This window comes from Rana temporaria, chromosome 8, assembly GCF_905171775.1.
Source record: "Rana temporaria chromosome 8, aRanTem1.1, whole genome shotgun sequence".
Taxonomy (NCBI): domain Eukaryota; kingdom Metazoa; phylum Chordata; class Amphibia; order Anura; family Ranidae; genus Rana; species Rana temporaria.
Window position 1 is genome coordinate 136869220 of NC_053496.1, and position 24551 is coordinate 136893770.

The 24551-nt window shown below is 42.4% G+C and overlaps 1 protein-coding gene across 2 annotated transcripts in view; it reads left to right on the forward strand.

Annotated features, from left to right (window-relative positions):
• The window catches only part of LOC120909096 (synaptotagmin-15-like), a 126949-nt gene that overhangs the window by 70454 nt on the left and 31944 nt on the right, over nt 1-24551 (forward strand). For both annotated transcript variants that reach the window (XM_040320747.1, XM_040320748.1), the window contains exons 5-6: nt 4538-4708; nt 9599-9719. In XM_040320747.1, coding sequence (XP_040176681.1) covers nt 4538-4708; nt 9599-9719 — 292 coding nt within the window. The remainder of the gene's footprint in view (nt 1-4537; nt 4709-9598; nt 9720-24551) is intronic.

The following is a 24551-nucleotide window of genomic DNA, read 5'->3' on the forward strand; positions in this document are numbered from 1 at the left end:
AATGCGATGGAGTGTACTCACCATCGCATTGAAATCCGCGCCGAAATCCTCTGGCGATGACGTGTCGCGCCGTCGCCGCGATTATGACGCGGCGACGTGCGCGACGCTGTCATATAAGGAATTCCACGCATGCGTCGAATCATTACGACGCATGCGGGGGATCCCTTCGGACGGATGGATCCGGTGAGTCTGTACAGACCAGCGGATCCATCCGTTGGGATGGACTCCAGCAGATGGATATGTTCTGCATGTCAGCAAATATTCGATCTGCTGGAATCCATCCCAGGGGAGATATATCCGCGGAAAAAGATCCGCTGGCGTGTACACACCATAGGATCTATCCGCTGAAACCCATTTGCTGGGATTTATCTGCGGATGGATTCTATGGTGTGTACGGGGCCTCAGTCTTCACGAGGGAATCAGGGGGCTTCCGTAGCCAAAACTGCTATGTTTATCCTCATGACACATCACAGGAAGAACCCTCATGGCAACCAACAGAGGACAGAATTAGGAATAGACTTGAAAAACGTAACATTAATAAATCACCAGGACCAGATGGCTTGCACCCGAGGGTCCTTGGGGAACTCAGTCAAGTATTTGTCAGACCATTGTTCCTAATTTTTACTGACAGTCTACTGACTGGAATGGTACCAGCTGATTGGAGAAAAGCCAATGTAGCACCAATATTTAAAAAGGGCCAAAATACATCCCTGGGAATTACAGACCAACTAGCCTAACATCAATAGTATGCAAGCTCTTGGAGGGGATGATAAGGGACCATATAAAATATTTCAGTAATGAAAATGGTATCATTAGCAGTAATAAGCATGGATTCATGAAGAATAGGGATGAGCTTTATGTTCGAGTCGAACATGAGCTCGACTCGAACATTGGCTGTTCGCCCATTCGGTGAACAATTTTGGGTGTTTGCGGCAAATTCGAAAAGCCGCGGAACACCCTTTAAAAGTCTATGGGAGAAATCAAAAGTGGTAATTTTAAAGGTTAACATGCAAGTTATTGTCATAAAAGTGTTTGTGGACTCGGGTCCTGCCCTAGGGGACATGTATCAATGCAAAAAAAAGTTTTAAAAACTGCAGTTTTTTCGGGAGCAGTGATTTTAATAATGCTTAAAGTGAAACAATAAAAGTGAAATATTCCTTTAAATTTCGTACTTGGGGGGTGTCTAAAGTATGCATGTAAAGTAGCACATGTTTCCCGTGTTTAGAATTGTCCCTGCACAAAGTGTAATTTCTGAAGGAAAAAAAGTCATTTAAAACTACTCCCGGCTATTCATGAATTGTCGGTCCCGGCAATACAGAGAAAAGTAATTGAAAAAAATGACAGGGTCCCCCCCAGTCCATTACTAGGCCCTTTGGGTCTGGTATGAATATTAAGGGGAACCCCTGCCATTATTTTCAATGACTTCTATCTGTATTGCCATTAGTAGTTTTAAATGACCTTTTTTTCCTTCAAAAATGACATTTTGTGCAGGGAACCAACATCAAAAAATGTGCGTGGGTTCCCCCAAATTCCATATCAGGCCCTTTAGGTCTGGTATGGATATTAAGGGGAACCCTGCGTAATAAAAAAAAAAGAAAATGACGCTGGGTTCCCCCAAAAAAACGATCTGGTATGGATTTTAAGGAGAACTCCGCACCAAAATAAAAAAAATGGTGTGGGGTCCCCCCAAAAATCCATACCAGACCCTTTATCCGAGCACGCAACCTGGCAACTGGCTACAAGGGCGAGTTCAGAGGCTAGTGATAAATGGGGAGTACTTGGAATGGTCAGGGGTGGAAAGTGGGGTACCCCAGGGTTCTGTCATGGGACTAATTCTATTTAATTTGTTCATAAATGACCCGGAGAATGGGGTAAACAGTTCAATCTCTGTATTTGCAGATGATACTAAGCAAAGCAGGGCAATAACTTCTCTGCAGGATGTGGGAACCTTGCAAGTAGATCTGAACAAATTATTGGGGTGGACAACTACATGGCAAATGAGGTTGTGTAAATAATGCATTTGGGTGGCAAAAATATGAATGCAATCTACTTACTGGGGGAGAACCTCTGGGGGAATAAACGGTGGAAAAGGACCTGGGGTCCTAGTAGATGATAGGCTCAGCAATGTCAAGCTGCTGCTAACAAAGCAAACAGAATATTGGCATGCATTAACAAGGGTATTATCAAGAGATAAAGGGATAATTCTCTCACTCTACAAGACTCTGGTCCTGCCTCACCTGGAGTATTCTGTCCAGTTCCGGGCAATGGAGCTGGAAATGGAGCGAGTACAGAGAAGGGCAACAAAACTAAAAAAGGGACTGGAGGATCTTGGTTATGAGGAAAAGTTACGAACACTGAACTTATTCTCTCTGGAGAAGAGATGCTTGAGAGGGGATATGATTTCAATTTACAAATACCATACTGGTGATCCCATAATAGGGATAAAACTTTTTTGTGGCAGGGAGTTTAACCACTTGCCGCCCACCAATGACATATTGACGGCGGCAAAGTAGTTGTAGAATCCTGACTGGATGTCATATGACGTCCTCAGGATTCTGAGCCGCTGTGCGCCCCCCGCTGACACCCCGCTGACACCCTGCAACACCGATCTCGGTAAAGAGTCTCTCACGGAGACTCTTTACCACGTGATCAGCCATGTCCAACCACGGCTGATCACGATGTAAACAGGACGAGCCGTTGATGGCTCCTCCTCATTCGCGTCTGACAGACGCAAGTAGAGGAGAGCCGATCGGCGGCTCTCCTGACAGGGGGGGTTCGCGCTGATTGTTTATCAGCGCAGCCCCCCCTCGGATCGCCACACTGGACCACCAGGGAAGTCCACCCTGGACCAGGGAAGGGCAAAAACAAACAAAAAAAGGGCAAAAAAAAAGTCTGGGCAAAAAAAAGAAAGCATTAAAAAAAAAATGACAATCAGTGCCCACAAATGGGCACTGATTGGCACACATGGGTAAATCAGTGCCGCCCCACAGTGTCCATCAGTGCCAACCCACAGTGTCCATCAGTGCCACCCCACAGTGTCCATCAGTGCCACCCCACAGTGTCCATCAGTGCCACCCCACAGTGCCCATCCATGCCCAGTGCCCACCTATCAGTGCCCATCTGTGCCACCCATAAGTATCCATCAGTGCCGTCCATGACTGCCCATCTGTGCCGCCTATGAGTGCCCAGTGCCGCCCATGAGTGCCCATCAGTGCCGCCCATGAGTGCCCATCAGTGCCCATCAGTGCCGCCCATGAGTGCCCATCAGTGCTGCCTATGTGTGCCCATCAGTGCCGCCTATGTGTGCCCATCAGTGCCGCATACCAGCGCCGCCAATCAGTGCCACCTCATCTGTGCCCGTCAGTACTACCTCATCAATGTCCATCAGTGCCATCTCATTGGTGCCCATCAGTGCCGCCATATCAGTGCCCGTAATTAAAAGAGAAAACGTACTTATTTACAAAAAAATTTGCAGAAAAAAATAAAAACGTATATTTTTTTCTAAATTTTCAGTCTTTTTTTAGTTGTTGCGCAAAAAAAATCGCTGAGGTGATCAAATACCACCAAAAGAAAGCTCTATTTGTGGGGGAAAAAGGACGCCAATTTTGTTTGGGTACAGTGTAGCATGACCGCGCAATTGTCATTCAAAGTGCGACAGTGCTGAAAGCTGAAAATTGGCTTGGGCAGGAAGGTGCGTAAGTGCCCTGTATGGAAGTGGTTAATAAGAAACATGGCCACTCATTAAAATTAGAAGAAAATAGGTTTAACCTTAAACTGCGTAGAGGGTTTTTTCAACCTCACCTACTATGTAACTATATAAATAACTGCCTATTAAAAAAATAAAACTTTGAATCACTAACCTGAAACAAGTATGGAGATAAGGAACTTCTGAGTTTACTTCAAACTTCCTGATGTACATAACTGTTTTAGGTGAGAGATTCAGAAAGTATTGGAGCCAATGAATTAGTATAACAGACAGGCAACTAGCATATTTAGCAAGAGGTCACAGGCCTGATATGGTCTGTATTTTCCTCATGACAGGGTTTTACTTTAAAATGTCCCTAATCTGAAAGAACAAAAGCAAACCCAAAACCAAACAAATATCTTAAAAATTAGGAAATCGGCATGTTTAGCAGGTTTGTCAGGATTTTTCCTTGTGCTGTCAGACATTCAGATTGTAACTTTATTTGCTTGTGGCAGTACTCCAAAAAAATGTTCTTGTTCAAATGAATGTAATAGTTTGGCTTTGTTTCCAAGTTTAAATTTGTATAAAACATTAATGATAAGCATGTACTGACAATTTACAAATGTTAAAGAAGGTTATTTATGACCCGATTAAAACAATGCTGCCAAGACATCTCAATTTTATAATATTGTAGAATTTGTTTTAAGAGTTCATGCATTGTTTTCAAAGCCATTGTATTTGGAAGAGGGTAGAAAGCTTGGGGTCTGTAACTTAACTCTCAGCTTTTGGATATACTTTGAAAATACACCACACTCGCGATCATGTATAGACCATGTATCTGATTTTCTGCAGGTTTCTGGCAAAACATTACGTCAGAGAATTCTGAGATTTTCTGTCTATCACGTGGATAAAATAAAGAAGCACCATCTTTTAGGACAGGTTCTCTTCCCCCTGAAAAATGAGAATTTAACAGATGATGGCAAGCTTGTCATTTGGCGGGATCTTGAACAAGAGAGTTCAGAGGTAAGAAGGTATAGAGAATTAGACCTTAAAGTGGTCAGAAAATTAAGTCCTGATGGATCACTTGTGGCTGGCCTCTTTTGCCGATATAGCTATGTAAAACAAAAATATGTGTCTGGAGGCTGATCTGCTGACAGCCTAAAGATTTACTGCCACTTAAGGACGCCGGGCTTTAGCAAAATGGCAGCCTCAAGCACGAAGAAACAGGGGAAATGCTGGAGGCAATTCACAGCACACACTAATTTTGGTAGCATAAATAATAATGTGGAATGTATGCTCCTTGCTAAAGAACATTATTTTTATTAAGTTGTTATGAGTAAAGTTCCACTTTAAATTGCTTGAAAAATTGGGGTTGATTGACTAAAACTGGAGAGTGCAAAATCTGTTGTTTTTTTGTCAAAGCTTAATTGAACAAGCTAAAGTCAGAAGCTGATTGATTACCATAAACAGCTACATCGGAATTTGCACTCTCCTTTTTTTTTGTAAATGAACCCCTATGTGTTGTATAACTGTAACAAAAACATAACGTATCCTTTGGAAAGGTTAGCAAAAGAAGGTAGAGAAAAAAGGCAGGAGGAAGAAAAGAGAAGAATGGAGTAGAAAAAAAAGGGAAAAAGAGAGAGTGTAAAAAAGGTAAGAAAAAGCAAAAATGGAACAAAAAGAAAAGGAGAAAATGTAACTTAACTTAAAGTGGAGTTCCACCTATAAATATAACATTACATCAGTAGTTTTAAAAAAATGTCATTAGTCCTTTACGAATTTTTTTTTTTTTTTTTTAGATGCCTTCAAAGTGTTGTTGCTAGGCAGAATAGTTAATCTTCCCACTTCCTGCACCTAGGTGCTTAATGCTTCCTAAACTACACCGCACAGACTCCTGGGAATGTAGTGGGTGTAACTTTCCAGGAGTCTGTGCATTCCCCAGTCTCAAAGAATCATGTGACTTGGACAGCACAGGTGCTGAAACCTGATCTGACACTGCTTGTGCAGCACTGAGCATGTGCGAGATTTGCAAGGGTGAAATCCAGGAAGTCATACAGTCTGGCTTCATGATGCACACACTTAAGATGGCCCCAGTCAATTTCTATTTTATAAAGTGTCTAAATGCTGTAACAACCTAACAAAACGGACCTTAGTTTACAGACTAACTTTACTAGAATACATTAAGCTTGTGTATTACAGGGGTATTTAAATTTAAAAAGTGAAATTGTGGCCGGAACTCCACTTTAATTTGTAATAATGTCCCATTCAAGTGTCCAAACATATATCCAGTATAGTTATCTTCTACTCAGTAAGAAGAACAGATCAACCTCCCCTAACAGGGTTGTCAATTTTGTGTATCATTTTTAGGGGGTTGTGGTAGGAGGAAAAGTTAGGGAGTCAAGGATGGTCAGGGAAGGTTTGGGGCAGGGGGGCACTTTTTCATGTGACATACATTGCTTTTTGATACAGTGTATAATAAATAGTTGATGTCTGTACCTGCTTTCCTTTTCCTGTTGCTGTATACAATTGGTGACACCCACCTTAATTTAATTTACCTATTTTGGTGGTGGGCACCGCCAAAATCCTATATTGAGGATTCCCAGGACAATTTTTCCTTTTGTTTTTTTTTCCTGTGTATAACCAGATCCAGTGTTAAGGGGTATCCACAAAATGACATGCTACATTGGTATTTTGTTGGTCCTGCTGTTGTACAGATACCGTATATACTTGAGTATAAGCTGAGGCACCTAATTTTACCACAACAAAAACCGGGAAAACTTACTGACTCGAGTATAAGCCTAGGGTGTCCATCTGCATGCCTCACTGTGCCTCACTTTGCCTCACTGTGTTCATGTGCATGCCTCACTGTGTCCATGCCTCACTGTGCCCATGCCTCACTGTGCCTCACTGAGTCCATGCCTTACTGTGCCCATGCCTCACTGTGTCCATGACTAGACTTACGTTTAACATGGGAGTATATAGAAGGGGTGCCTGGTTTGAAAAATCGGTGCTCCTGGCCATAGGTCCCCCAGACAGCAAACTTTGCACACTTGTAGAGGAGAACTGGGGATACATGTGTGCCAAGCTTCAGGTCCAGGAGACCTACGGCCAACCGGTACAGAGTCCCTAAATTTACTGGAGAAATTACCGTTTAACATGGGAGTCTATAGAAGGGGTACCTGAATTTGAAAAATCGGTGCTCCCCGGCCGTAGGTCCCCCAGACAACAAACTCTGCACACTTGTAGAGGAAGAGTGAAGTTATATGTGTGCCAAGGCCAGTACCGGGTCCCCAAAGTCCGGGAGATTAGGCGCAAAAAGGTTACTCGAGTATAAGCCAAGGGAGGCATTTTCAGCACAAAAAAATGTGCTGAAAAACTCGGCTTATACTTGAGTATATATGGTAGTTCTTAAAATGGTCGCACAACCATGCCATTATTCCACTGACAAGAAATTACTTATGCCCCGTACACACAAGCGTTTTTCTTGCCGAAAAAAATAACAATGGTTTTCCCGACGGAATTCCTCTCGCATACACACGGTCACACAAAAGTTCGGTGAACTTTTGACTGTCAAGAACGCGGTGACGTACAACACTACGACAAGCCAAGAAAATAAAGTTCAATGCTTCTGAGAATGTGTCGACTTGATTCTGAGCATGCGCAAGAGCCCTACACCCAAACATGCCCACTGTATCCAGCCATGTGCATTGATTTCTTTAACTGGATTGAAACAAGCTAGGTATTCATATACTGCCAATCGTGGATGTCATTTAACCACAAAGCGATCTCTGGACATGATATCTCCTTTAATACTACATCTGTTTGTGAGCTGAGTAAATACCTGCATACAATTTGTTTAACATCACCGAACAGGTTATACCATGTCTTTAAAAGAGACCGATTGGGAGCTAGTCTTGATATATTCCCTATTATCCTCATCTACATTGTTCTTTAAAAGGTCCTGCTTTGAAGTATTCTTGGCAGCTTCTAAAGCCCTATCTATAGGAGACCACATATAGACTTTCTCAAGGAATCTCACCTTCATCTCCACCGCTTCCAGCTCAAAGCTCTCTAATTATAGACTTTAAATAGGCATGTACATAAATCTAGAGTTAATATTTAAATTATTAATTTGAGTCTGCTTGTGAATGCACTGACACCCTGAGCTCTCTCACTCTCTTGAGACCTACAGACGCCCTCTGGTCCCCTGGACTCGTTATTTGCTTCAGTTTCTCCCAATTTTGTGCAGCTGTCCTGACTCTCCCAGTCCTGTGGGCAAGGAATCCCCCCAATTTGTGGTGTTGTCTCTCTGCAGGACCCTGCATTTCTTGCATAAGAGTCACAGGATGTGGATAGAAAATAAAATCTTCCCAATGGGGATCAGAGACAAAAACTAAAACTTGACCGAAATGTTAACTGTTCCCCATTCCACCAAAAACTAAAAAGAAACGTGTCTTGAGTTGGATGCTGCATGGTGTTCACAACAGAAAAAGGCAAGCTCAGCCCACTCAAGAAGAATTCCCATATCTAATGGGACTAATTGATCCCAGATTTAGTTGCTTATCTACATTTTCTGGCCACCATAAAAAACATCTGATAGATAATTAATAGTAATCACAAATCAGAGTTTTTGTTCAGGCTTTTTTATTTATAGTTAGCATCTGAAGAAGCCTATAGCAACATTAAACCCAAAACCAAAAATGTCATATGTTTACCAATGTTATATGTTTACCAATCATTAGATATGGTGGCTACAGGTTTTTTTAGGCTTTCCCCCCTCTGTTTTAACCCAGGGATCTTGCCATTAACACACCTCCTGCATTAGAGTGCACCCACTCTGGATTAAGGAGCAAAGTCAGCATCAATAAACAGCAGCATTGTCAGTCTCGGGGAGGGAGTGTTATATGGATTAGCAGATTTAGATACACTTGACGACAGGTGCAGTCTATTGTCTCCACTGCAGGTGGTGCTCATCCACAGTGGTAATGCAGGTGGAGAAGGAAGTCTAGAGAAACCTAGTTCCTCTATGGATTTCTCGGTCTGATTGGATGCTGGCGCCCCATGTGACTTTGGTGGCCATCTTGGATCAGGCGTAATCCATTTAAGACCCTGGTTCCCAGGCTTGGTGTGCATTTCATGTGTTGCTAGAGTAGGCACAGGTCACCCGTCTGACAAGGACAGTGCTTAGCATCAGGGCTATACGCATCATTAAGGCTGGTTCTCCTTCCTTGTTTCATCCTGATCCCTATTCTACATTGCAGGTTGTGTGTAGGTTATGACTCCGGTAAAGAATTCGTTTTTTTATGATTTACCACATATTACCTTTTTGTATTGAATTACAGTATATACCCTTACATACATATAATATAATATAGACATATAATAATGTCCCTGGTGCCCTATTGGTTTCACCCTATAAGACTTTTTTCCACCTCTGTGTGCCTCTTCTCTCTAATTGGGATGGTTATGCCTGGGTTCCCTTTGTCCGCCCCCCAGAATTCCGCCGATTTCCACCATTAATTGTTGAACTGGACAAGACACTTGGATGATATGAATAATTGATATACCGTCTGGCGTTTATGGTAATTTACTGTATGTCCTGTTTTTCTTTGAGTGATGCATTTGCAGGCAATGTTTCCCATGTCTTTGGCTATCTCTCAGACCTTTTAATACACTAGTTTTCAATATGTGTTTATAAATGTATATGTCTCATGTTGTTGCCTTTAAAATCCACCATTGACCAAACAAGTAATTCTTGTAAGGTATCCTTTTTTACTAAGCTGCGATATAATAAATGTTTGCTTTTGGGTTTAATACTGCTTTAAGTAACTATGTTGCAGGAAACGAACTTACAGTTAGTAGACATTCTGTGTTCCTATCTTGATAATAATCAGTTTTTACCTTTTTTACCAGCCACCATCCGAATATGGAGACATACAATTCTCTCTAAGCTACAATGACTACCTTGGACGTTTGACAGCAGTAGTACTTCGAGCAAAAGGAATACAGTTCCAAGAAGACCGTGTGGTTGTCAGTAAGTAGAGCTTTCTATCTTTTGGAATATGTGAGTTTTATCATTATTAAAAAGTTATTAAACTGTGAATAAATATTGATATCAAATTTTTACTTAATGACATAATTTACGCGCTTAAAGCGGGGGTTCACCCTTAGAGGGCACTTTTCCCCCTTAGATTCCTGCTCGTTTTTACTAGGGGAATCGGCTATTTATTTTAAAATATGTGCAGTACTTACCCGTTTACGAGATGCATCCTCTCCGTCGCTTCCGGGTATGGGCTTCGGGAATGGGCGTTCCTTCTTGATTGACAGTCTTCCGAGAGGCTTCCGACGGTCGCATCCATCGCGTCACGATTTTCCGAAAGAAGCCGAACGTCGGTGCGCAGGCGCAGTATAGAGCCGCACCGACGTTCGGCTTCTTTCAGCTACGAGTGACGCGATGGATGCGACCGTCGGAAGCCTCTCGGAAGGCTGTCACTCAAGAAGGAACGCCCGCTCCCGAAGACCCATACCCGGAAGCGACGGAAGAAGATGCAGCTCGAAAACGGGTAAGTACAGCTCATATTTTACTACAAATAGCCGATTCCCCTAGACCGAACGAGCAGGAACATTATGGGAGAAAAAAAAAAATTCTTAAATAGGTGAACTCCCGCTTTAAGACCTAAACAAATCTGGAAAAGCAGTAGATGATGTTCCAATATCAAAGCTGCTCTGTCCAAATTACCCATTTAAGGAATAGGTGCATTTGCTAGTTATGCGAATATTGTGAATAAGTGTTTTATACTTTGTTCATTACGTTTTCCTTACACATCTTTGCAGCATGGGTCACTTATTTATTGAAAATAAAGCCTTGATTTGCAGACAGACCAAAATACACTACTAGAAGCCACTAACAGCAAGGTGCTTCAGTAATTGCCAATTAAAGGATTACCAGATGGGAAGACACCCTGCATGCATTGAAAGCAAAGTTAATAAAGCATTCAAGTAATTGCATTTTTTATTAAATACATCTATGTGCTTTAAATAGTGGTTTAAAATATCAGCATATGTTTAGTCAGTGGATTTATTATCTGCACACTTGAACCCATTTTACTGAGAAGTGTGCACTCTTGTTTAAATGTTGTTATTCCAACTCTGATAACCATGATTTAAATGGGAAATTGATTGCATGAGCCAGTTTTTGTCTAAGCTGGCCATAATGAGCAATAATACAAGCATCATTAGTGACAACTGAGCAGACTAGAAGTATCAGATGACCAATAAAGAGTGTTCAGGTAAAATTAAATTCTCTGTCGCAAGGATATTTAACCACTTGCCAACCGCCGCCTGTACATATAAGTCGGCAGAATGGCACTGCTGCGCAAATTAACGTATATATACGTCAATTTGCCACCGTGTGGGTGCACTTGCGCACCCCTGCTTTGTGACCGTGCCCGTGGGACCTGTGGACTCGATGTCCGCCGGTGTTCCGCGATCGTGGCACGGAGCTGCAGAACGGGGGGGATGCCTGTGTAATTGGGAGCAGCCATCAGTGTCGTGTCACAGTAAGCCCAGGCCCCACACAGTTATAATCATTCCCTAGGACACACCGAAAGCCGGAGTTCACCCCAAAAAAATTTTTTAACATTACATTCAGCCGAGTTGTCCTAATGACAATCGGCTGTTTTTTAAAATGTTATCCCGTACATACCGTATTTTCACCGCCGCTTCCGGGTATGTCTTCTGCGGGACTGGTCATTCCTAATTGATTGACAGGCTTCCGACCGTCGCATACAGCGCGTCATGAGTTGCCGAAAGAAGCCGGACTGCGAGTCGGCTCTATACGACGCCTGCGCACCGACGTTCGGCTTCTTTCGGCATCTCGTGACGCGCAGTATGCGACGGTCGGAAGCCTGTCAATCAATTAGGAACGCCCAGTCCCGCAGAAGACATACCTGGAAGCGGTGGTGAAAATACGGGATGTACGGGGATAAAATTAAAAAAAACAGCCGATTGTCATTAGGACAACTCGGCTGAATGTAATGTTAACATTTTTTTTTTGGGTGAACCTCCGCTTTAACCCTTTCCGCGCCCCCTAGTGTTTAACCCCTTCACTGCCAGTGTCATTTACACAGTACAAAGTGGGGTATGCCTGTAATCAGTGCATTTTTATAGCACTGATTGCTGTGTAAATGACAATGGTCCCAAAATAGCATCACAAGTGTCTGATGTGTCTGCCATAATGTCGCAGTCACAATAAAAATCGCTGATTGCCACCATTACTAGTACGCTATAACTTTTGTGCAAACCAATCAATAAACGCTTATTGCGTTTTTTTTTTACCAAAAATATGTTGAAGAATACGCATTGGCCTAAACTGAGGAAAAGATATGTTTTTTTATATATTTTTGGGGGATATTTGTTATAGCAAAAAGTTAAAAATATTGTTTTTTTTTTCAAAATTGTCGCTCTATTTTTGTTTATAACGCAAAAAATAAAAACCGTAGCGGTGATCAAATACCACAAAAAGAAAGCTCTATTTGTGGGGGAAAAGGGACATAAATTTTGTTTGGTAACCACGTCGTATGACCGCGCAATTGTCAGTTAAAGCGACGTAGTGCCGAATCGCAAAATTGCTCTGCCCATTTGGCAGCCGAATCCTCCGGGGGTGAAGTGGTTAAGTATGCTTCCAAGATTTTGAAACGGAATAAAGTGTATGTAAATGCTAAATCCTTTACAGTATGTTTTCGACAATACTTTACTTTATAAAGTTTCCTTAACCACTTAAGCACTTCATTTGGCACAAATTACATTTATATATTTTTTTTTCACCCATATTTTCGGCTTTCTGGTGGTATTTGATTACCACTGAGTTTTTTTTATTATTATTATTATTATATAATTAATAAAAAGACTGAAAATTAAAAAAAAAAAAAAAATTTTAGGCCAAAATGTATTCTGCTACTGTACTACTTGATAAAAAAAAATCACAATAATTGTATTTTGATTGTTTTGCGTGAAAGTTATAGCGTCTACAATCTATGGTATATATACAGAATGCTTTTTATTTACTACCAATGACACTGATCAGTGACTTATAGTGGGACTGTGATAGTGCAGTGGGTTGACACTAACTGACACTGGGTTTGAACTGAGTAACTGACACTGACATTACCAGTGACACTAATACAGTGATACAGCCGATCAGCAGGTCCCAACTATACGTAAATAACCTGGCACCAAGGACCAAATTGTCTCTGGCATGGTGACTAAGGAATCCAGCTCTGGGGTTGAGTCTTTTGTAAATCAATGTATGCAAAATACACACATCTATATGCAGTTCTACCCATAATGCTTTAGCACCATTACATTCTCCATGAATAAGATCCTCTTTCACACTCACTTTGGAGATCACTTCTCACATAGAAACAGACACCTTTGCGTTTTACCCTGTCTTTCTGAAAGAGAGCATAGCCAGGAATATTAATTGCCCAGTCGTGTGAAGATTGAAGCCAAGATTCAGTAATGTCTTCATGAACCATAGCTTCCAACTCTCCTATTTTGCTTGGTAGACGCCTGGCATTGGTAAGCAAACCTTTTAATTCATTGTCACATTTTGCACTTTTGTTTTGCATATCTTTAGTAATACAGACAGTACTTTATCTTTTTATTTTTTATTATAAACATAATTTTAGTGCCTTAATAAAAAACAAATGACAGAACAAAAGTGTTCTTTTGATAATTTATAAACTACCATAGTTTCCTAGTGAAATAACAAATTTTAGTTATCATAATGTTAATCTGACTGTTTAATCAAGCTTTTTATGACTAAATTATATTGGTTAAACCATACCATAACACTCCCCCTTTTTCTCATCCCATTTGGTTTGGTCTGGTGGATCAAATGACTGCTTTAAGCCCTGTACACACGATAGGTTAACCAGAGGACAACGGTCTGAAGAACCATTGTCTTAGGTTAACCGATGAAGCTGATTGATGGTCCGTCACGCCTACACACCATAGGTTAAATAACCGATCGTGTCAGAACGCGGTGACATAAAACACAACGACGTGCTAAAAAAAACGAAGTTCAGTGCTTCCAAGCATGCGTCGACTTGATTCTGAGCATGCGTGGATTTTTAACCGATGGTCGTGCCTACTAACGATCGGTTTTGACCTGTCGGTTAGGAATCCATAGGTTAATTTTAAAGCAGGTTTGCTTTTTTTAAACCTATGGTTAAATAACCTATGGGGCCCACACACGATCGGTTTTGACCTATGAAAACGGTCCATCAGACCGTTGTCCTCCGGTTAACCTATCGTGTGTACGAGGCCTTAGGGCTGGCCTGGACATAGTGGAGATGATTTACTAAAACTGGAGAGTGCAGCTCTGCACGGTAGCCAATCAGCTTCTAATTTCAGTTAGTTCGATTACGTTTTGACAAAAAACAGAAGCTGATTGGCTTCTATTAAGACCTGCACCATACTTTACACACATCAGTTTTAGTAAATCAACCCCAGTATGTCTGGAATCCCCACCCATCTCAGTTCAAGGAGGAAAGAGTGCAATTAAACATTTTTGTCTTGGGTCCCATGGTATCTCTTCCGGCACTCAGGGGCAATGCCCAGTTTTTCTATCTTTCTGGACCCAGATCATTAGTGTGTGTTCTTTTAAAACAAAATCTTATGTAAACTGTAATATATCCTGTTGTCAAAAACTATTGGCATTAATTTATATCCCTACCTGCCAAATATATATTGCTACTATGTGGAAATTACCAATTTTCTAATGCTAGTTAATGATTAGATCAACTTGATCCTGCTGGTGGAAAAGATAATCGCAATCAGATCCAGCTACTGTATATGCCACAAGATTAAAATGTTTGGCAACCATAGAAAGACTATTGTTACTCCCCAGGTCTGTATAAGTCCCTGAGAATACAATCTGCTAAATTAGCATCCTCTATGTAATATCCTCGGCTATTTTAACTTATGGTCCATAGTTTTTTTTTTGCAGGTGTTTAATCTTGGTGTCATATATTATTACATCATTTACATTTTTTTATCTCACCCTTATAGTGCAGCGTGACTTGCTCATGCAGAAGAAAACCTGTACATGTTTTTCCTTCTTAAAAATATTGTAAAAATGAACCAAAAGGGGTCTGTGTACCCTAATGCAGCAAGTTCTAATCAAACAGAGTTTGGCATATATTTTAGTATCAACACTGTATTCAGTTTCATTGTCTGTTCACCAGTATTAGTATAAGGTTTCTAGTGAGTTGTATCTAACAGATGGACAACTGATCAAAGATCTTTCTTTTCTGTGATACAAAGCACACATCGCACATAAATATAATTTAGATTACCATCTCATCAAGGTTGTTGTGAGTCTTTCCCTTGATACTAACAGCAGACTGATGTTGAGTCAGTATTACGGGCCCTGCTTGACGGACACCTTGGAAATGTCATCCGTTCACTTTGCCTTTGAAGGTCAATGTAGAGCAATTAGCACATATTTTTACAACAAACATTTAATCTAGTGATACTGAATTTGTTATGGGTATTATGCTTCTCCTTAAAGGGGTTGTAAGCCCTCATGGATTTTCACCTTAAAGGGGAGTTCCACCCACAATTTCACTTTTTAAATATAAATTCCCCTGTAATACACAAGCTTAATGTAGTCTAGTAAAGTTAGTCTGTAAACTAAGGTCCGTTTTGTTAGGTTGTTAGAGCATTTAGTTAGTTTATAATCTAGAAATAGACCGTGGCCATCTTAAGTGTGGGCATCATGAAGCCAGACTGTATGACTTCCTGGATTTCAGCCTTGCAGATCTCGCACATGCTCAGTGCTGCACAAGCGATGTAATAGGTTTCAGTCAGGTTTCCATAGCAATGGGAGTGTCAGAGGAAGTTGCCGCCCCTTCTCTATGCAAATAGGCTATTTGCAAGGACTACTGGGATACATGATGCCTATCCTAGAAACCCTTGCGAATAGCCTTGTGACTTAATAGCCTAGGCTAATAAGGAGGAGGAAGTAATGAAGGACTACAAAAAAAAGGTATTTACAAGCAACAAAATAAATAAAAATTGTCCATTCTGAACACTATGAGATTAGGGCATGCAGCACAGACAAACATAAAAAAAATGGGTGGAACTCCACTTTAAAGGGGTTGTAAAGGTAAACATGTTTTCCTAAATAGCTTCCTTTACCTTAGTGCAGTCCTCCTTCACTTGCTTAATCCTTCCATTTTGCTTTTAAATGTCCTTATTTCTTCTGAGAAATCATCACTTCCTGTTCTTCTGTCTGTAACTACACACAGTAATGCTAGGCTTTCTCCCTGGTGTGGAAAAAAGCCTCTTGAGGGGGGAGGGGGCAAACAGAAGTGTCAGGACGCTCCTTTCTCTATCTGCAAAGTAGAGAGTGTCCTGACTTCCCTGCTCGCCCCCCCCCCCCCAAGAGGCTTTCTCCACACCAGGGAGAGAGCCTCGCATTACTGTGTGGAGGTACAGACAGAAGAACAGGAAGTTAGTATTTCTCAGAAGAAATAAGGACATTTAAAAGCAAAATCGAAGGATGAGGTAAGTGAAGGAGGACTACACTAAGGTAAGGAAGGTTATTTAGGGAATTTTTATTTTTACCTTTACAACTCCTTTAATGCATTCTATGCATTGAAGTGAAACACCTTCTGTAGTGCTGCAGCCCCCTAGTTTTACTTACCTAAAAGATGTCATGCTTTGACCAGGAATGAGCAAACCAGCTCTAGCTGGAGTCTCGTGTCATGATTGGATAGATTGATAGCAGCGCAGCCGTTGGCTCCCGCTGCTGTAAATCAAAACCAGTGATGAGGCATCGAGGGGCGGGGCCGAGTCCTGCATTATGTGTGAATGGACACAGATGCAGGACTCAGGAGCACGCTCGCAACCATGTCCACCTTAGGAGAGCCTTCTCCAATGTGAATACTCGATTCAGGGAGGAGTCACCAGCACCACTGAGGGACCCTGGAAGAGGAGGATCTGCGCCACTCTGTGCAAAACTAACTACACTGTGGAGGTAAGTATGACATGTTTGTTATTTAAAAAACAAACAAACAAACAAAAATACGAAAGTTTACAACCCCTTTAATACTTAAATTTTGTTAAGGAGGTATTTATGCATCTCATAAAATTTGAATATTACATAAGATAAGGGCTGCGCTGACTTTGGACTTGATAAAACACAGTGGACCAACATCAGCAGATGGTATGTCTCACCGAATCATCACTGACTGTGGAAACTTCACACTGGACCTCATGCAACTTGGATTCTGTACCTCTCCGCTCTTCCTTCAGACTCTGGGATCTTGATTTCAATCTTAAATGCAAAAAGTCAGTGATGATTTGGGGAGCCATGTCATCTGCTGGTGTTGGCCAACTGTGTTTATTAAGTCCAAAGTCAGTGCAGCCCTTATCTTCTTATGTAATATTCACATTTTCTTAACCTCCCTGGCGGTATGATTATTTCAGAAAAAAGGTGCTGAAAGCGGTACAATTATTTGCAAGGAAATTTGGTGTTTTATACTGTAGGCCTGTAATTCTTAGGAATAACTCACTTAAATCTGACCAAACAAGAGACTAGTAGGCATCCCGGGTATGACATTTTTTTAAAAACAAAATTATAAATTATAATATAATAAATAATTATAAATAATTATAACAAGTAATAATATAATTATAATAAAAATTATTCAATATTGTAATCAACTCAATATCACTGAAATGTGCTCAGTTGCAGAATTGTCGCTGTCATTACTTTTATTTTTTTATGACGAATTTCCCCACAAATCGCTATCGCACAATTCTGCAAGTGATTATAATTTATTATCGCTGTTTTCTAGCTGATCTAAAACCATTTTTGACATAAAGGGACACTTTTGGTTGCTATGGACAATCTACAGTTTGCAGGGAGAAAGAACAGTTTTTATTATATAAAACTACATGCAGGGCACTGGGCAGACCACTAGGGACAAGGGGGGTGTGTATTTTTTACATACAGTACTGTAATCTATAAGATTACAGTATACTGTATGTAAGGTGTTTGTTTACGTTTTTGAATTTGGTGCCGTTCTCCGCTCCCGTGCGTCGTAACGTCGCAGGGAACGGAGATCGACGGCACACAGAGGCACTGTGTGAATTGAGCGAGGTCCCGCTCGCTCACACAGCGCGGTGGCATCGCTGGATCCAGGGACAAGGTAAGTAATTTTGTCTGCTGCTGCAGCGAGGCAAGCCCGAGTCTGACTCGGGGTTACCGCTTTTGGTATGAAAATCTCACCCCGAGTCAGACTCGGGAATACCGCTAGGAGGGTTAAATACTGAATTTGGGGGTTTTACTAGCTGTAAAAGCCATAATCATCAAAATTAACCCTTTTATGCCTAAGGCCGGGTACTAATGAGCAAACATGTACGATGAAACCGGTCCGTCGGACCGTTTTCACCGTACATGTCTGCCCGAGGGCTTCTGTACGATGGCTGTACTAACCATCGTACAGAAGTCCGCACGTAAACAATACGCAGGGTGTGGCCGCGTCGTCGCTGCGACAATGACGCGGCGATGACACGGCGACGTGGGCGGGCCTGCCATTTAAATGATTCCACGCATGCGTCAAACTCATTCGACGCATGCGAGGCACGGCGGGCGCTCGGACATGTACGGTAGGTCTGTACTGACGACCGTACATGTCCGAGCGGGCAGGATTCCAGCGGACGGTTTTAAAACACGTCCAGGAATATTTGTCTGCTGGGAAAAGGCCCGGCGGGCAAATGTTTGCTGGAAATCTGCCCGCTCGCGCCTACACACGACCAAACATGTATGCTGAAACTGGCCCGCGGACCAGTTTCAGCATACATGTTTGGTCGTGTGTACGGGGCCTAAGCCTATTTCTGACATTTGGTGTTTACAAGTTAAAATACATATTTTTTTGCTAGAAAATTACTTAGAACCCCCAAACATGATATATATATTTTTTTAGCAGAGAATCTAGAGAATAAAATGGCGATTGTTGCAATATTTTATGGACGGTATTTGTGCGGCGGTGTTTTAAATGCAACTTTTTGGGAAAAATTTATTTTCATGAATTTTAAAAAAATTAAAAAGTAAAGTTAGCCCAATTTTTTGTGTAATGTGAAAGATAATGTTACACCGAGTAAATAGATACCAAACATGTCACGCTTTATAATTGCACGCATTCGTGGAATGGCGACAAACTACGGTACCTAAAAATCTCCATAGGAGACGCTTTAAACTTTTTTTACGGTTACCAGGTTAGAGTTACAGAGGAGGTCAAGTGCTAAAATTATTGCTCTTGCTCTGACGATCGCGGCGATACCTCACATGTGTGATTTGAACACCACTTTCATATGCGGGCGCGACTTCCGTATGTGTTTTCTTTGTTGCGCGAGCTCGCGGGGAGGGAAGCGCTTTAAAAAAAAATATTTTTCTTATTTATTTTATTTATTTTTATAATATTAAAACATTTTTTTTTGTTTTTTTACATTTTGATCACTTTTATTGCTGTCACAAGGAATGTAAACATCCCTTGTGACAGTAATAGGTGGTGACAGGTACTCTTTATGGAGGGATCGGGGGTCTAAAAGACCCCCGATCCCTCCTTTGCACTTCAAAGTATTCAGATCACCGAAAACGGCGATTCTGAATACTGTGTATTTTTTAACCACTTGAGATCCGCGCTATAGACAAAATACGTCCGCACCGCGGCTCTTAAGTGCCAAGTGGCCGTTTAAACACGGCCTTTTATGTGCATTACCCGCGCGCGCCACTGGGTGGCGCGCGGCGGGTAAAAACTGTCCCGGCGCATCGCCGAAGACCCGATGCGTGTACCTGGCGGCCGCGATGTCCGCCGGGTACATGCGATCGTCGGTGACACGGCAGGTGACAGCAGGGATGTGGAGCTCTGTGTGTAAACACAGAGCTCCACGTCCTGTCAGCGAGAGAGGAGACCGATCTGTGTCTCTTGTACATAGAGACACAGCATCGGTCACCTCCCCCAGTCACCCCCCTTCCCCCACACAGTTAGAACACACGCAGGCTACACAGTTAACCCCTTCCTCACCCCCTAGTGTTAACCCCTTCACTGCCAGTCACATGTATACAGTAATTCGTGCATTTTTATAGCACTGATCGCTGTATAAATGTGAATGGCGCCAAATTTGTGTCAAAAGTGTCCGATACGTCCGCGGCAATATCCCAGTCCCAATAAAAATCGCAGATCGCCGCCATTACTAGTAAAAAAAAAAATAATAAAAAAAATCATAATTCTGTTCCCCATTTTGTAGGCGCTATAACTTTTGCGCAAACCAGTCGCTTATTGCGATTTTTTTTTTTTTTTTACAAAAATACGTCGAAAAATACGTATCGGCCTTAACTGAGAAAAAAAAGAGTTTTTTTAAAAAAAAATTGGGATATTTATTATAGCAACAAGTAAAAAAATATATATATTTTTTTTAAATTGTCGCTCTTTTTTTGTTTATAGCGCAAAAAATAAAAACCGCAGAGGTGATCAAATACCACCAAAAGAAAGCTCTATTTGTGGGGAAAAAAGGACGCCAATTTTGTTTGGGAGCCACGTCGCACGACCGCGCAATTGTCAGTTAAAGCGACGCAGTGCCGGACGCTGAGATTTCGTCTGGGAACGAAGGGGGTTTATGTGCCCAGTAAGCAAGTGGTTAAAATCCGGCGCCATTGGCAGCTGAGGAACCCGGAAGTGACGTCATGACGTCGCTTCCGTGTTTACATTGCGGAGACTGAATCAAAGCCATTTACGGCTTTGTTTCACTCTGCGCCTGGACACTGGAGGTGCTGGATCGAGGATCGAGTCTCCCGGTGGGACGGGAGGCCCGGTCAGAGCGGCGAGCAGCTTTTAGCCGCATCGGTTGTTATGCCTGTATAGCCAATCGCCGGCTCTAAACAACGGTACCGGAATGATGCCTGCAGCCGCGTCTGCTCGGTGTGAAAGGGTTAAAGAAAGAAATGCTTGAAATATATCACTCTGCGTGCAACGCATCTATATTAAACATGTGAGTTTCACTTTTTGAATTGAATTACTGAAATAAATTAACTTTTTGTTGCATTGGTTGTACTCTCAACCAAACTGTCAAACCATCCAATGGCTGGTGTCATAACTGACCACATGTGCAGCATCATGGCAGTTGAAGATTAAACACAGGCCAAGATGGCAGCTTCCTTGGCTGAAAACAATAGGAGGGTTTACTTCCACTTTAGAGAAGTAGAACTTCACAAATGTTTGTTACTCTTAACTGACCCCCCCCCCACCCCCACCCCCCAAAGCTTAACTGAACAAGCTGGTGTTAGAAGCTCATTGGTCTCTATGCAGAAGTGAGCCTGATTTTGCGCTTTCCAGCTTTAGTAAATAAACCCCATTGTGTACTTAAAAGTGGGTCCACTGCACACTTATTGCAATTTTTTTTTTACCAAAAATATATAGAAGAATACATATTGGCTGCAAAAGAAATTTGTTCTTTATATATTTAGGGGCAGATCCACGTACCTCTGCGCTTCTCTCCGCCGGGGCGCAGCGTATCTAAGATACACTACGCCGCCGTAACTTTTTTTTTCCGAATCCTCAAAGAATTCGCACCGTAAGTTACGGCGGCGTAGTGTATCTTTGGCGGCGTAAGGGCGCGGAATTCAAATGGCTGTGATGGGGGCGTGTTTTATGTAAATACGTTGGTTTTTTTGAACGGCGCATGCACCGTCCGTGGGGGTATCCCAGTGCGCATGCTCGAAATTAAACCGGAACAAGCCAATGCTTCCGACGGTGACGTCATTCTACGCAAATCCCTATTCGCGAACGACTTACGCAAACAACGTAAAAAATTCAAATTTCGACACGGGAACGATGGCCATACTTAACATTGAGTACGCCACCATATAGCAGCTTTAACTATACGCCGGAAAAAGCCGAACGCAAACAACGTAAAAAAATGCGCCGGCCGGACGTACATTTGTGAATCGCCGTAACTAGCTAATTTGCATACTCGACGCGGAATTCGACGGAAACGCCACCTAGCGGCCGGCGGAAAAAATGCACCTAAGATCCGACGGCGTACTAAGACGTACGCCTGTCGGATCGATCCCAGATGCCGTTGTATCTTGTTTTGTAGATACAAAACAAAGATACGACGCGGAACTTTAAAATTACGCGGCGTATCAATAGATACGCCGGCGTAATTCTTTTGTGGATCTGCCCCTTAATATTTCAAAGTAAAAAATATGTCTTAGCCATCTGTCAGGTGTGTACATAAATGTATAATATCTTGAGTGAGTCCATCCCAGAGCCCTCTATGTTTTATTGGTGGTGGAAAGTTGTACTGTAATGTCCTTGATTTGTTTGAATAAATAAAAGTGTGTGGTTTGTTTGCTAATTCTAATCTCCAGAGTTTATCTTCTAGGTTTGTTTAGGCTTTAGTATATTTCTTTATGGTGAGAGGCCTATTTAATTAACACACCCTGAATATGAGCTTTAAAATATTTAATGGTACCTCACAAGTGGCAAATGTTTCAAAGGACATTTTGTTAAAGCGGGGGTTCACCCTTAGAGGGCACTTTTCCCCCTTAGATTCCTGCTCGTTATTACTAGGGGAATCGGCTATTTATTTTAAAATATGTGCAGTACTTACCCGTTTACGAGACGCATCCTCTCCGTCGCTTCCGGGTATGGGCTTCGGGAATGGGCGTTCCTTCTTGATTGACAGGTTTCCGAGAGGCTTCCGACGGTCGCATCCATCGCGTCACGATTTTCCGAAAGAAGCCGAACGTCGGTGCGCAGGCGCAGTATAGAGCCGCACCGACGTTCGGCTTCTTTCGGCTACGAGTGACGCGACGGATGCGACCGTCGGAAGCCTCTCGGAAGGCTGTCACTCAAGAAGGAACGCCCGCTCCCGAAGACCCATACCCGGAAGCGACGGAAGAAGATGCAGCTCGAAAACGGGTAAGTACTGCACATATTTTAATATAAATAGCCGATTCCCCTAGACCGAACGAGCAGGACGCTAAGGGGAGATTTTTTTTTTTTTTTTAAATGGGTGAACTCCCGCTTTAAGAAGTAATAATCACAATTTCTGGATTTGACAATAAAGCCTCATGCATTCACCCAGTATAAACCTGTTTTTAAAATGTGTGCAGGACTAAAGACACAGGGGCAGATCCACAAAGCGAGTACGTCGGCGTATCTACTGATACGCCGGCGTACTTTCAAATTTCCCGCGTCGTATCTTTGTTTTGAATCCTCAAAACAAGATACGACGGCATCTGGGTTAGATCCGACAGGCGTACGTCTTCGTACGCCTTCGGATCTAAGATGCAATTCTTCGGCGTCCGCTGGGTGGCGTTCCCGTCGTAATCCGCGTCGAGTATGCAAATTAGCTATTTCCGACGATCCACGAACGTACGAGCGGCCGTCGCATTCTTTTACGTCGTCTCTAGTCGGCTTTTTCCGGCGTATAGTTAAAGCTGCTGTTTTGTGGCGTATAGTTAAACCTGCTATGTCAAGTATGGCCGTCGTTCCCGCGTTTAATTTGAATTTTTTTTTTTCGTTTGCGTAAGTCGTCCGTGAATCGGGATGGACGTAATTTACGTCCACGTCCAAAAAAATTACGTCCTTGCGACGTCATTTAGCGCAATGCACAGCGGGAAATTTAGGGACGGCGCATGCGCAGTTCGTTCGGTGCGGGGACGCGCTTCATTTAAATGAAACACGCCCCCCTACTCGCCGATTTGAATTAGGCGTCGTTACGCTGCGAGAGATACACTACGCCGCCGTAACTTACGCCGCAAAATCTTTATGGATTCGAACCAAAGAGAAGTAAGTTACGGCGGCGTATCGTATCTCTGATACGCTGCGCCGGGGCAGATCTTTGTGGATCTGCCCCACAACCTATTTTGACTGGGGTCCTGAATATAATTTCTAGGAAAATCTGCCCCAAACCTGATAATGTCCTTAGATATCACCATCAACACCCTTGTGAAAAATGTCATTACAGTGCCCACTACAGATAAATTCAGGGGTTGTAAGTCAGGGTGGGGCTTTGCCATATTACAAACACATGGTAGAATTATAGACTGCCTGGTAATCCCCAAATTAGTAAAATGCTTGGCTTCTATTATGACAATCCAGTAACTATATCATTTTGCAGTGTCAAGGTTTGCTTAATGATCCAGAACCGTAACACATGAGTTACGGCTGCTTCTTATTAATAAGGACAACTGTAATTTAATCAAAACAATAAATGCTTACAATTTGATTTGGAAAAGTACAACAAATTATAGCTGACATAAAAACAAGCTGCGCAGGAGCGTAATAGTGTTTAAACTGAATGATTATCTTATTGCACCAAATGCCAGAAAAGGCAAACTATTTCTAGTTAGTCTTTTATTGTGGAAAACTTTCATTGCAGATGAAGACACGGTAAAATACTTAAAGCAGAGTTCCACCCAAAAGTGGAACTTCCGCTTAAACCACTCCCCGCCTCCTTACATGCCACATTTGGCATGTCATTTTTTTTGGGGGGGGAGTGGGGGCTTCAGTAGGAGTGGGACTTCCTGTCCCACTTCCTCCTTCCGCCCAGGGACCGCTTAGGTGATACGTCATATCGCCTACGGTGCCCCCTCCCTGTGGCCGATCACCTGGGACACGTGACAGGTCCCAGGCGATCGTCTGACCACTCAAAGAGCGCAGCGCCGCTCGCGCATGCGCAGTGAGTGCTCGGCCGTGAAGCCGAAAGCTGTAACTGCCGGGTGCCCACACTTGGAATGAAGACGCCGGCCGGAGAGGGGGGGGGGAGGAGTGAAGCGGAGCTC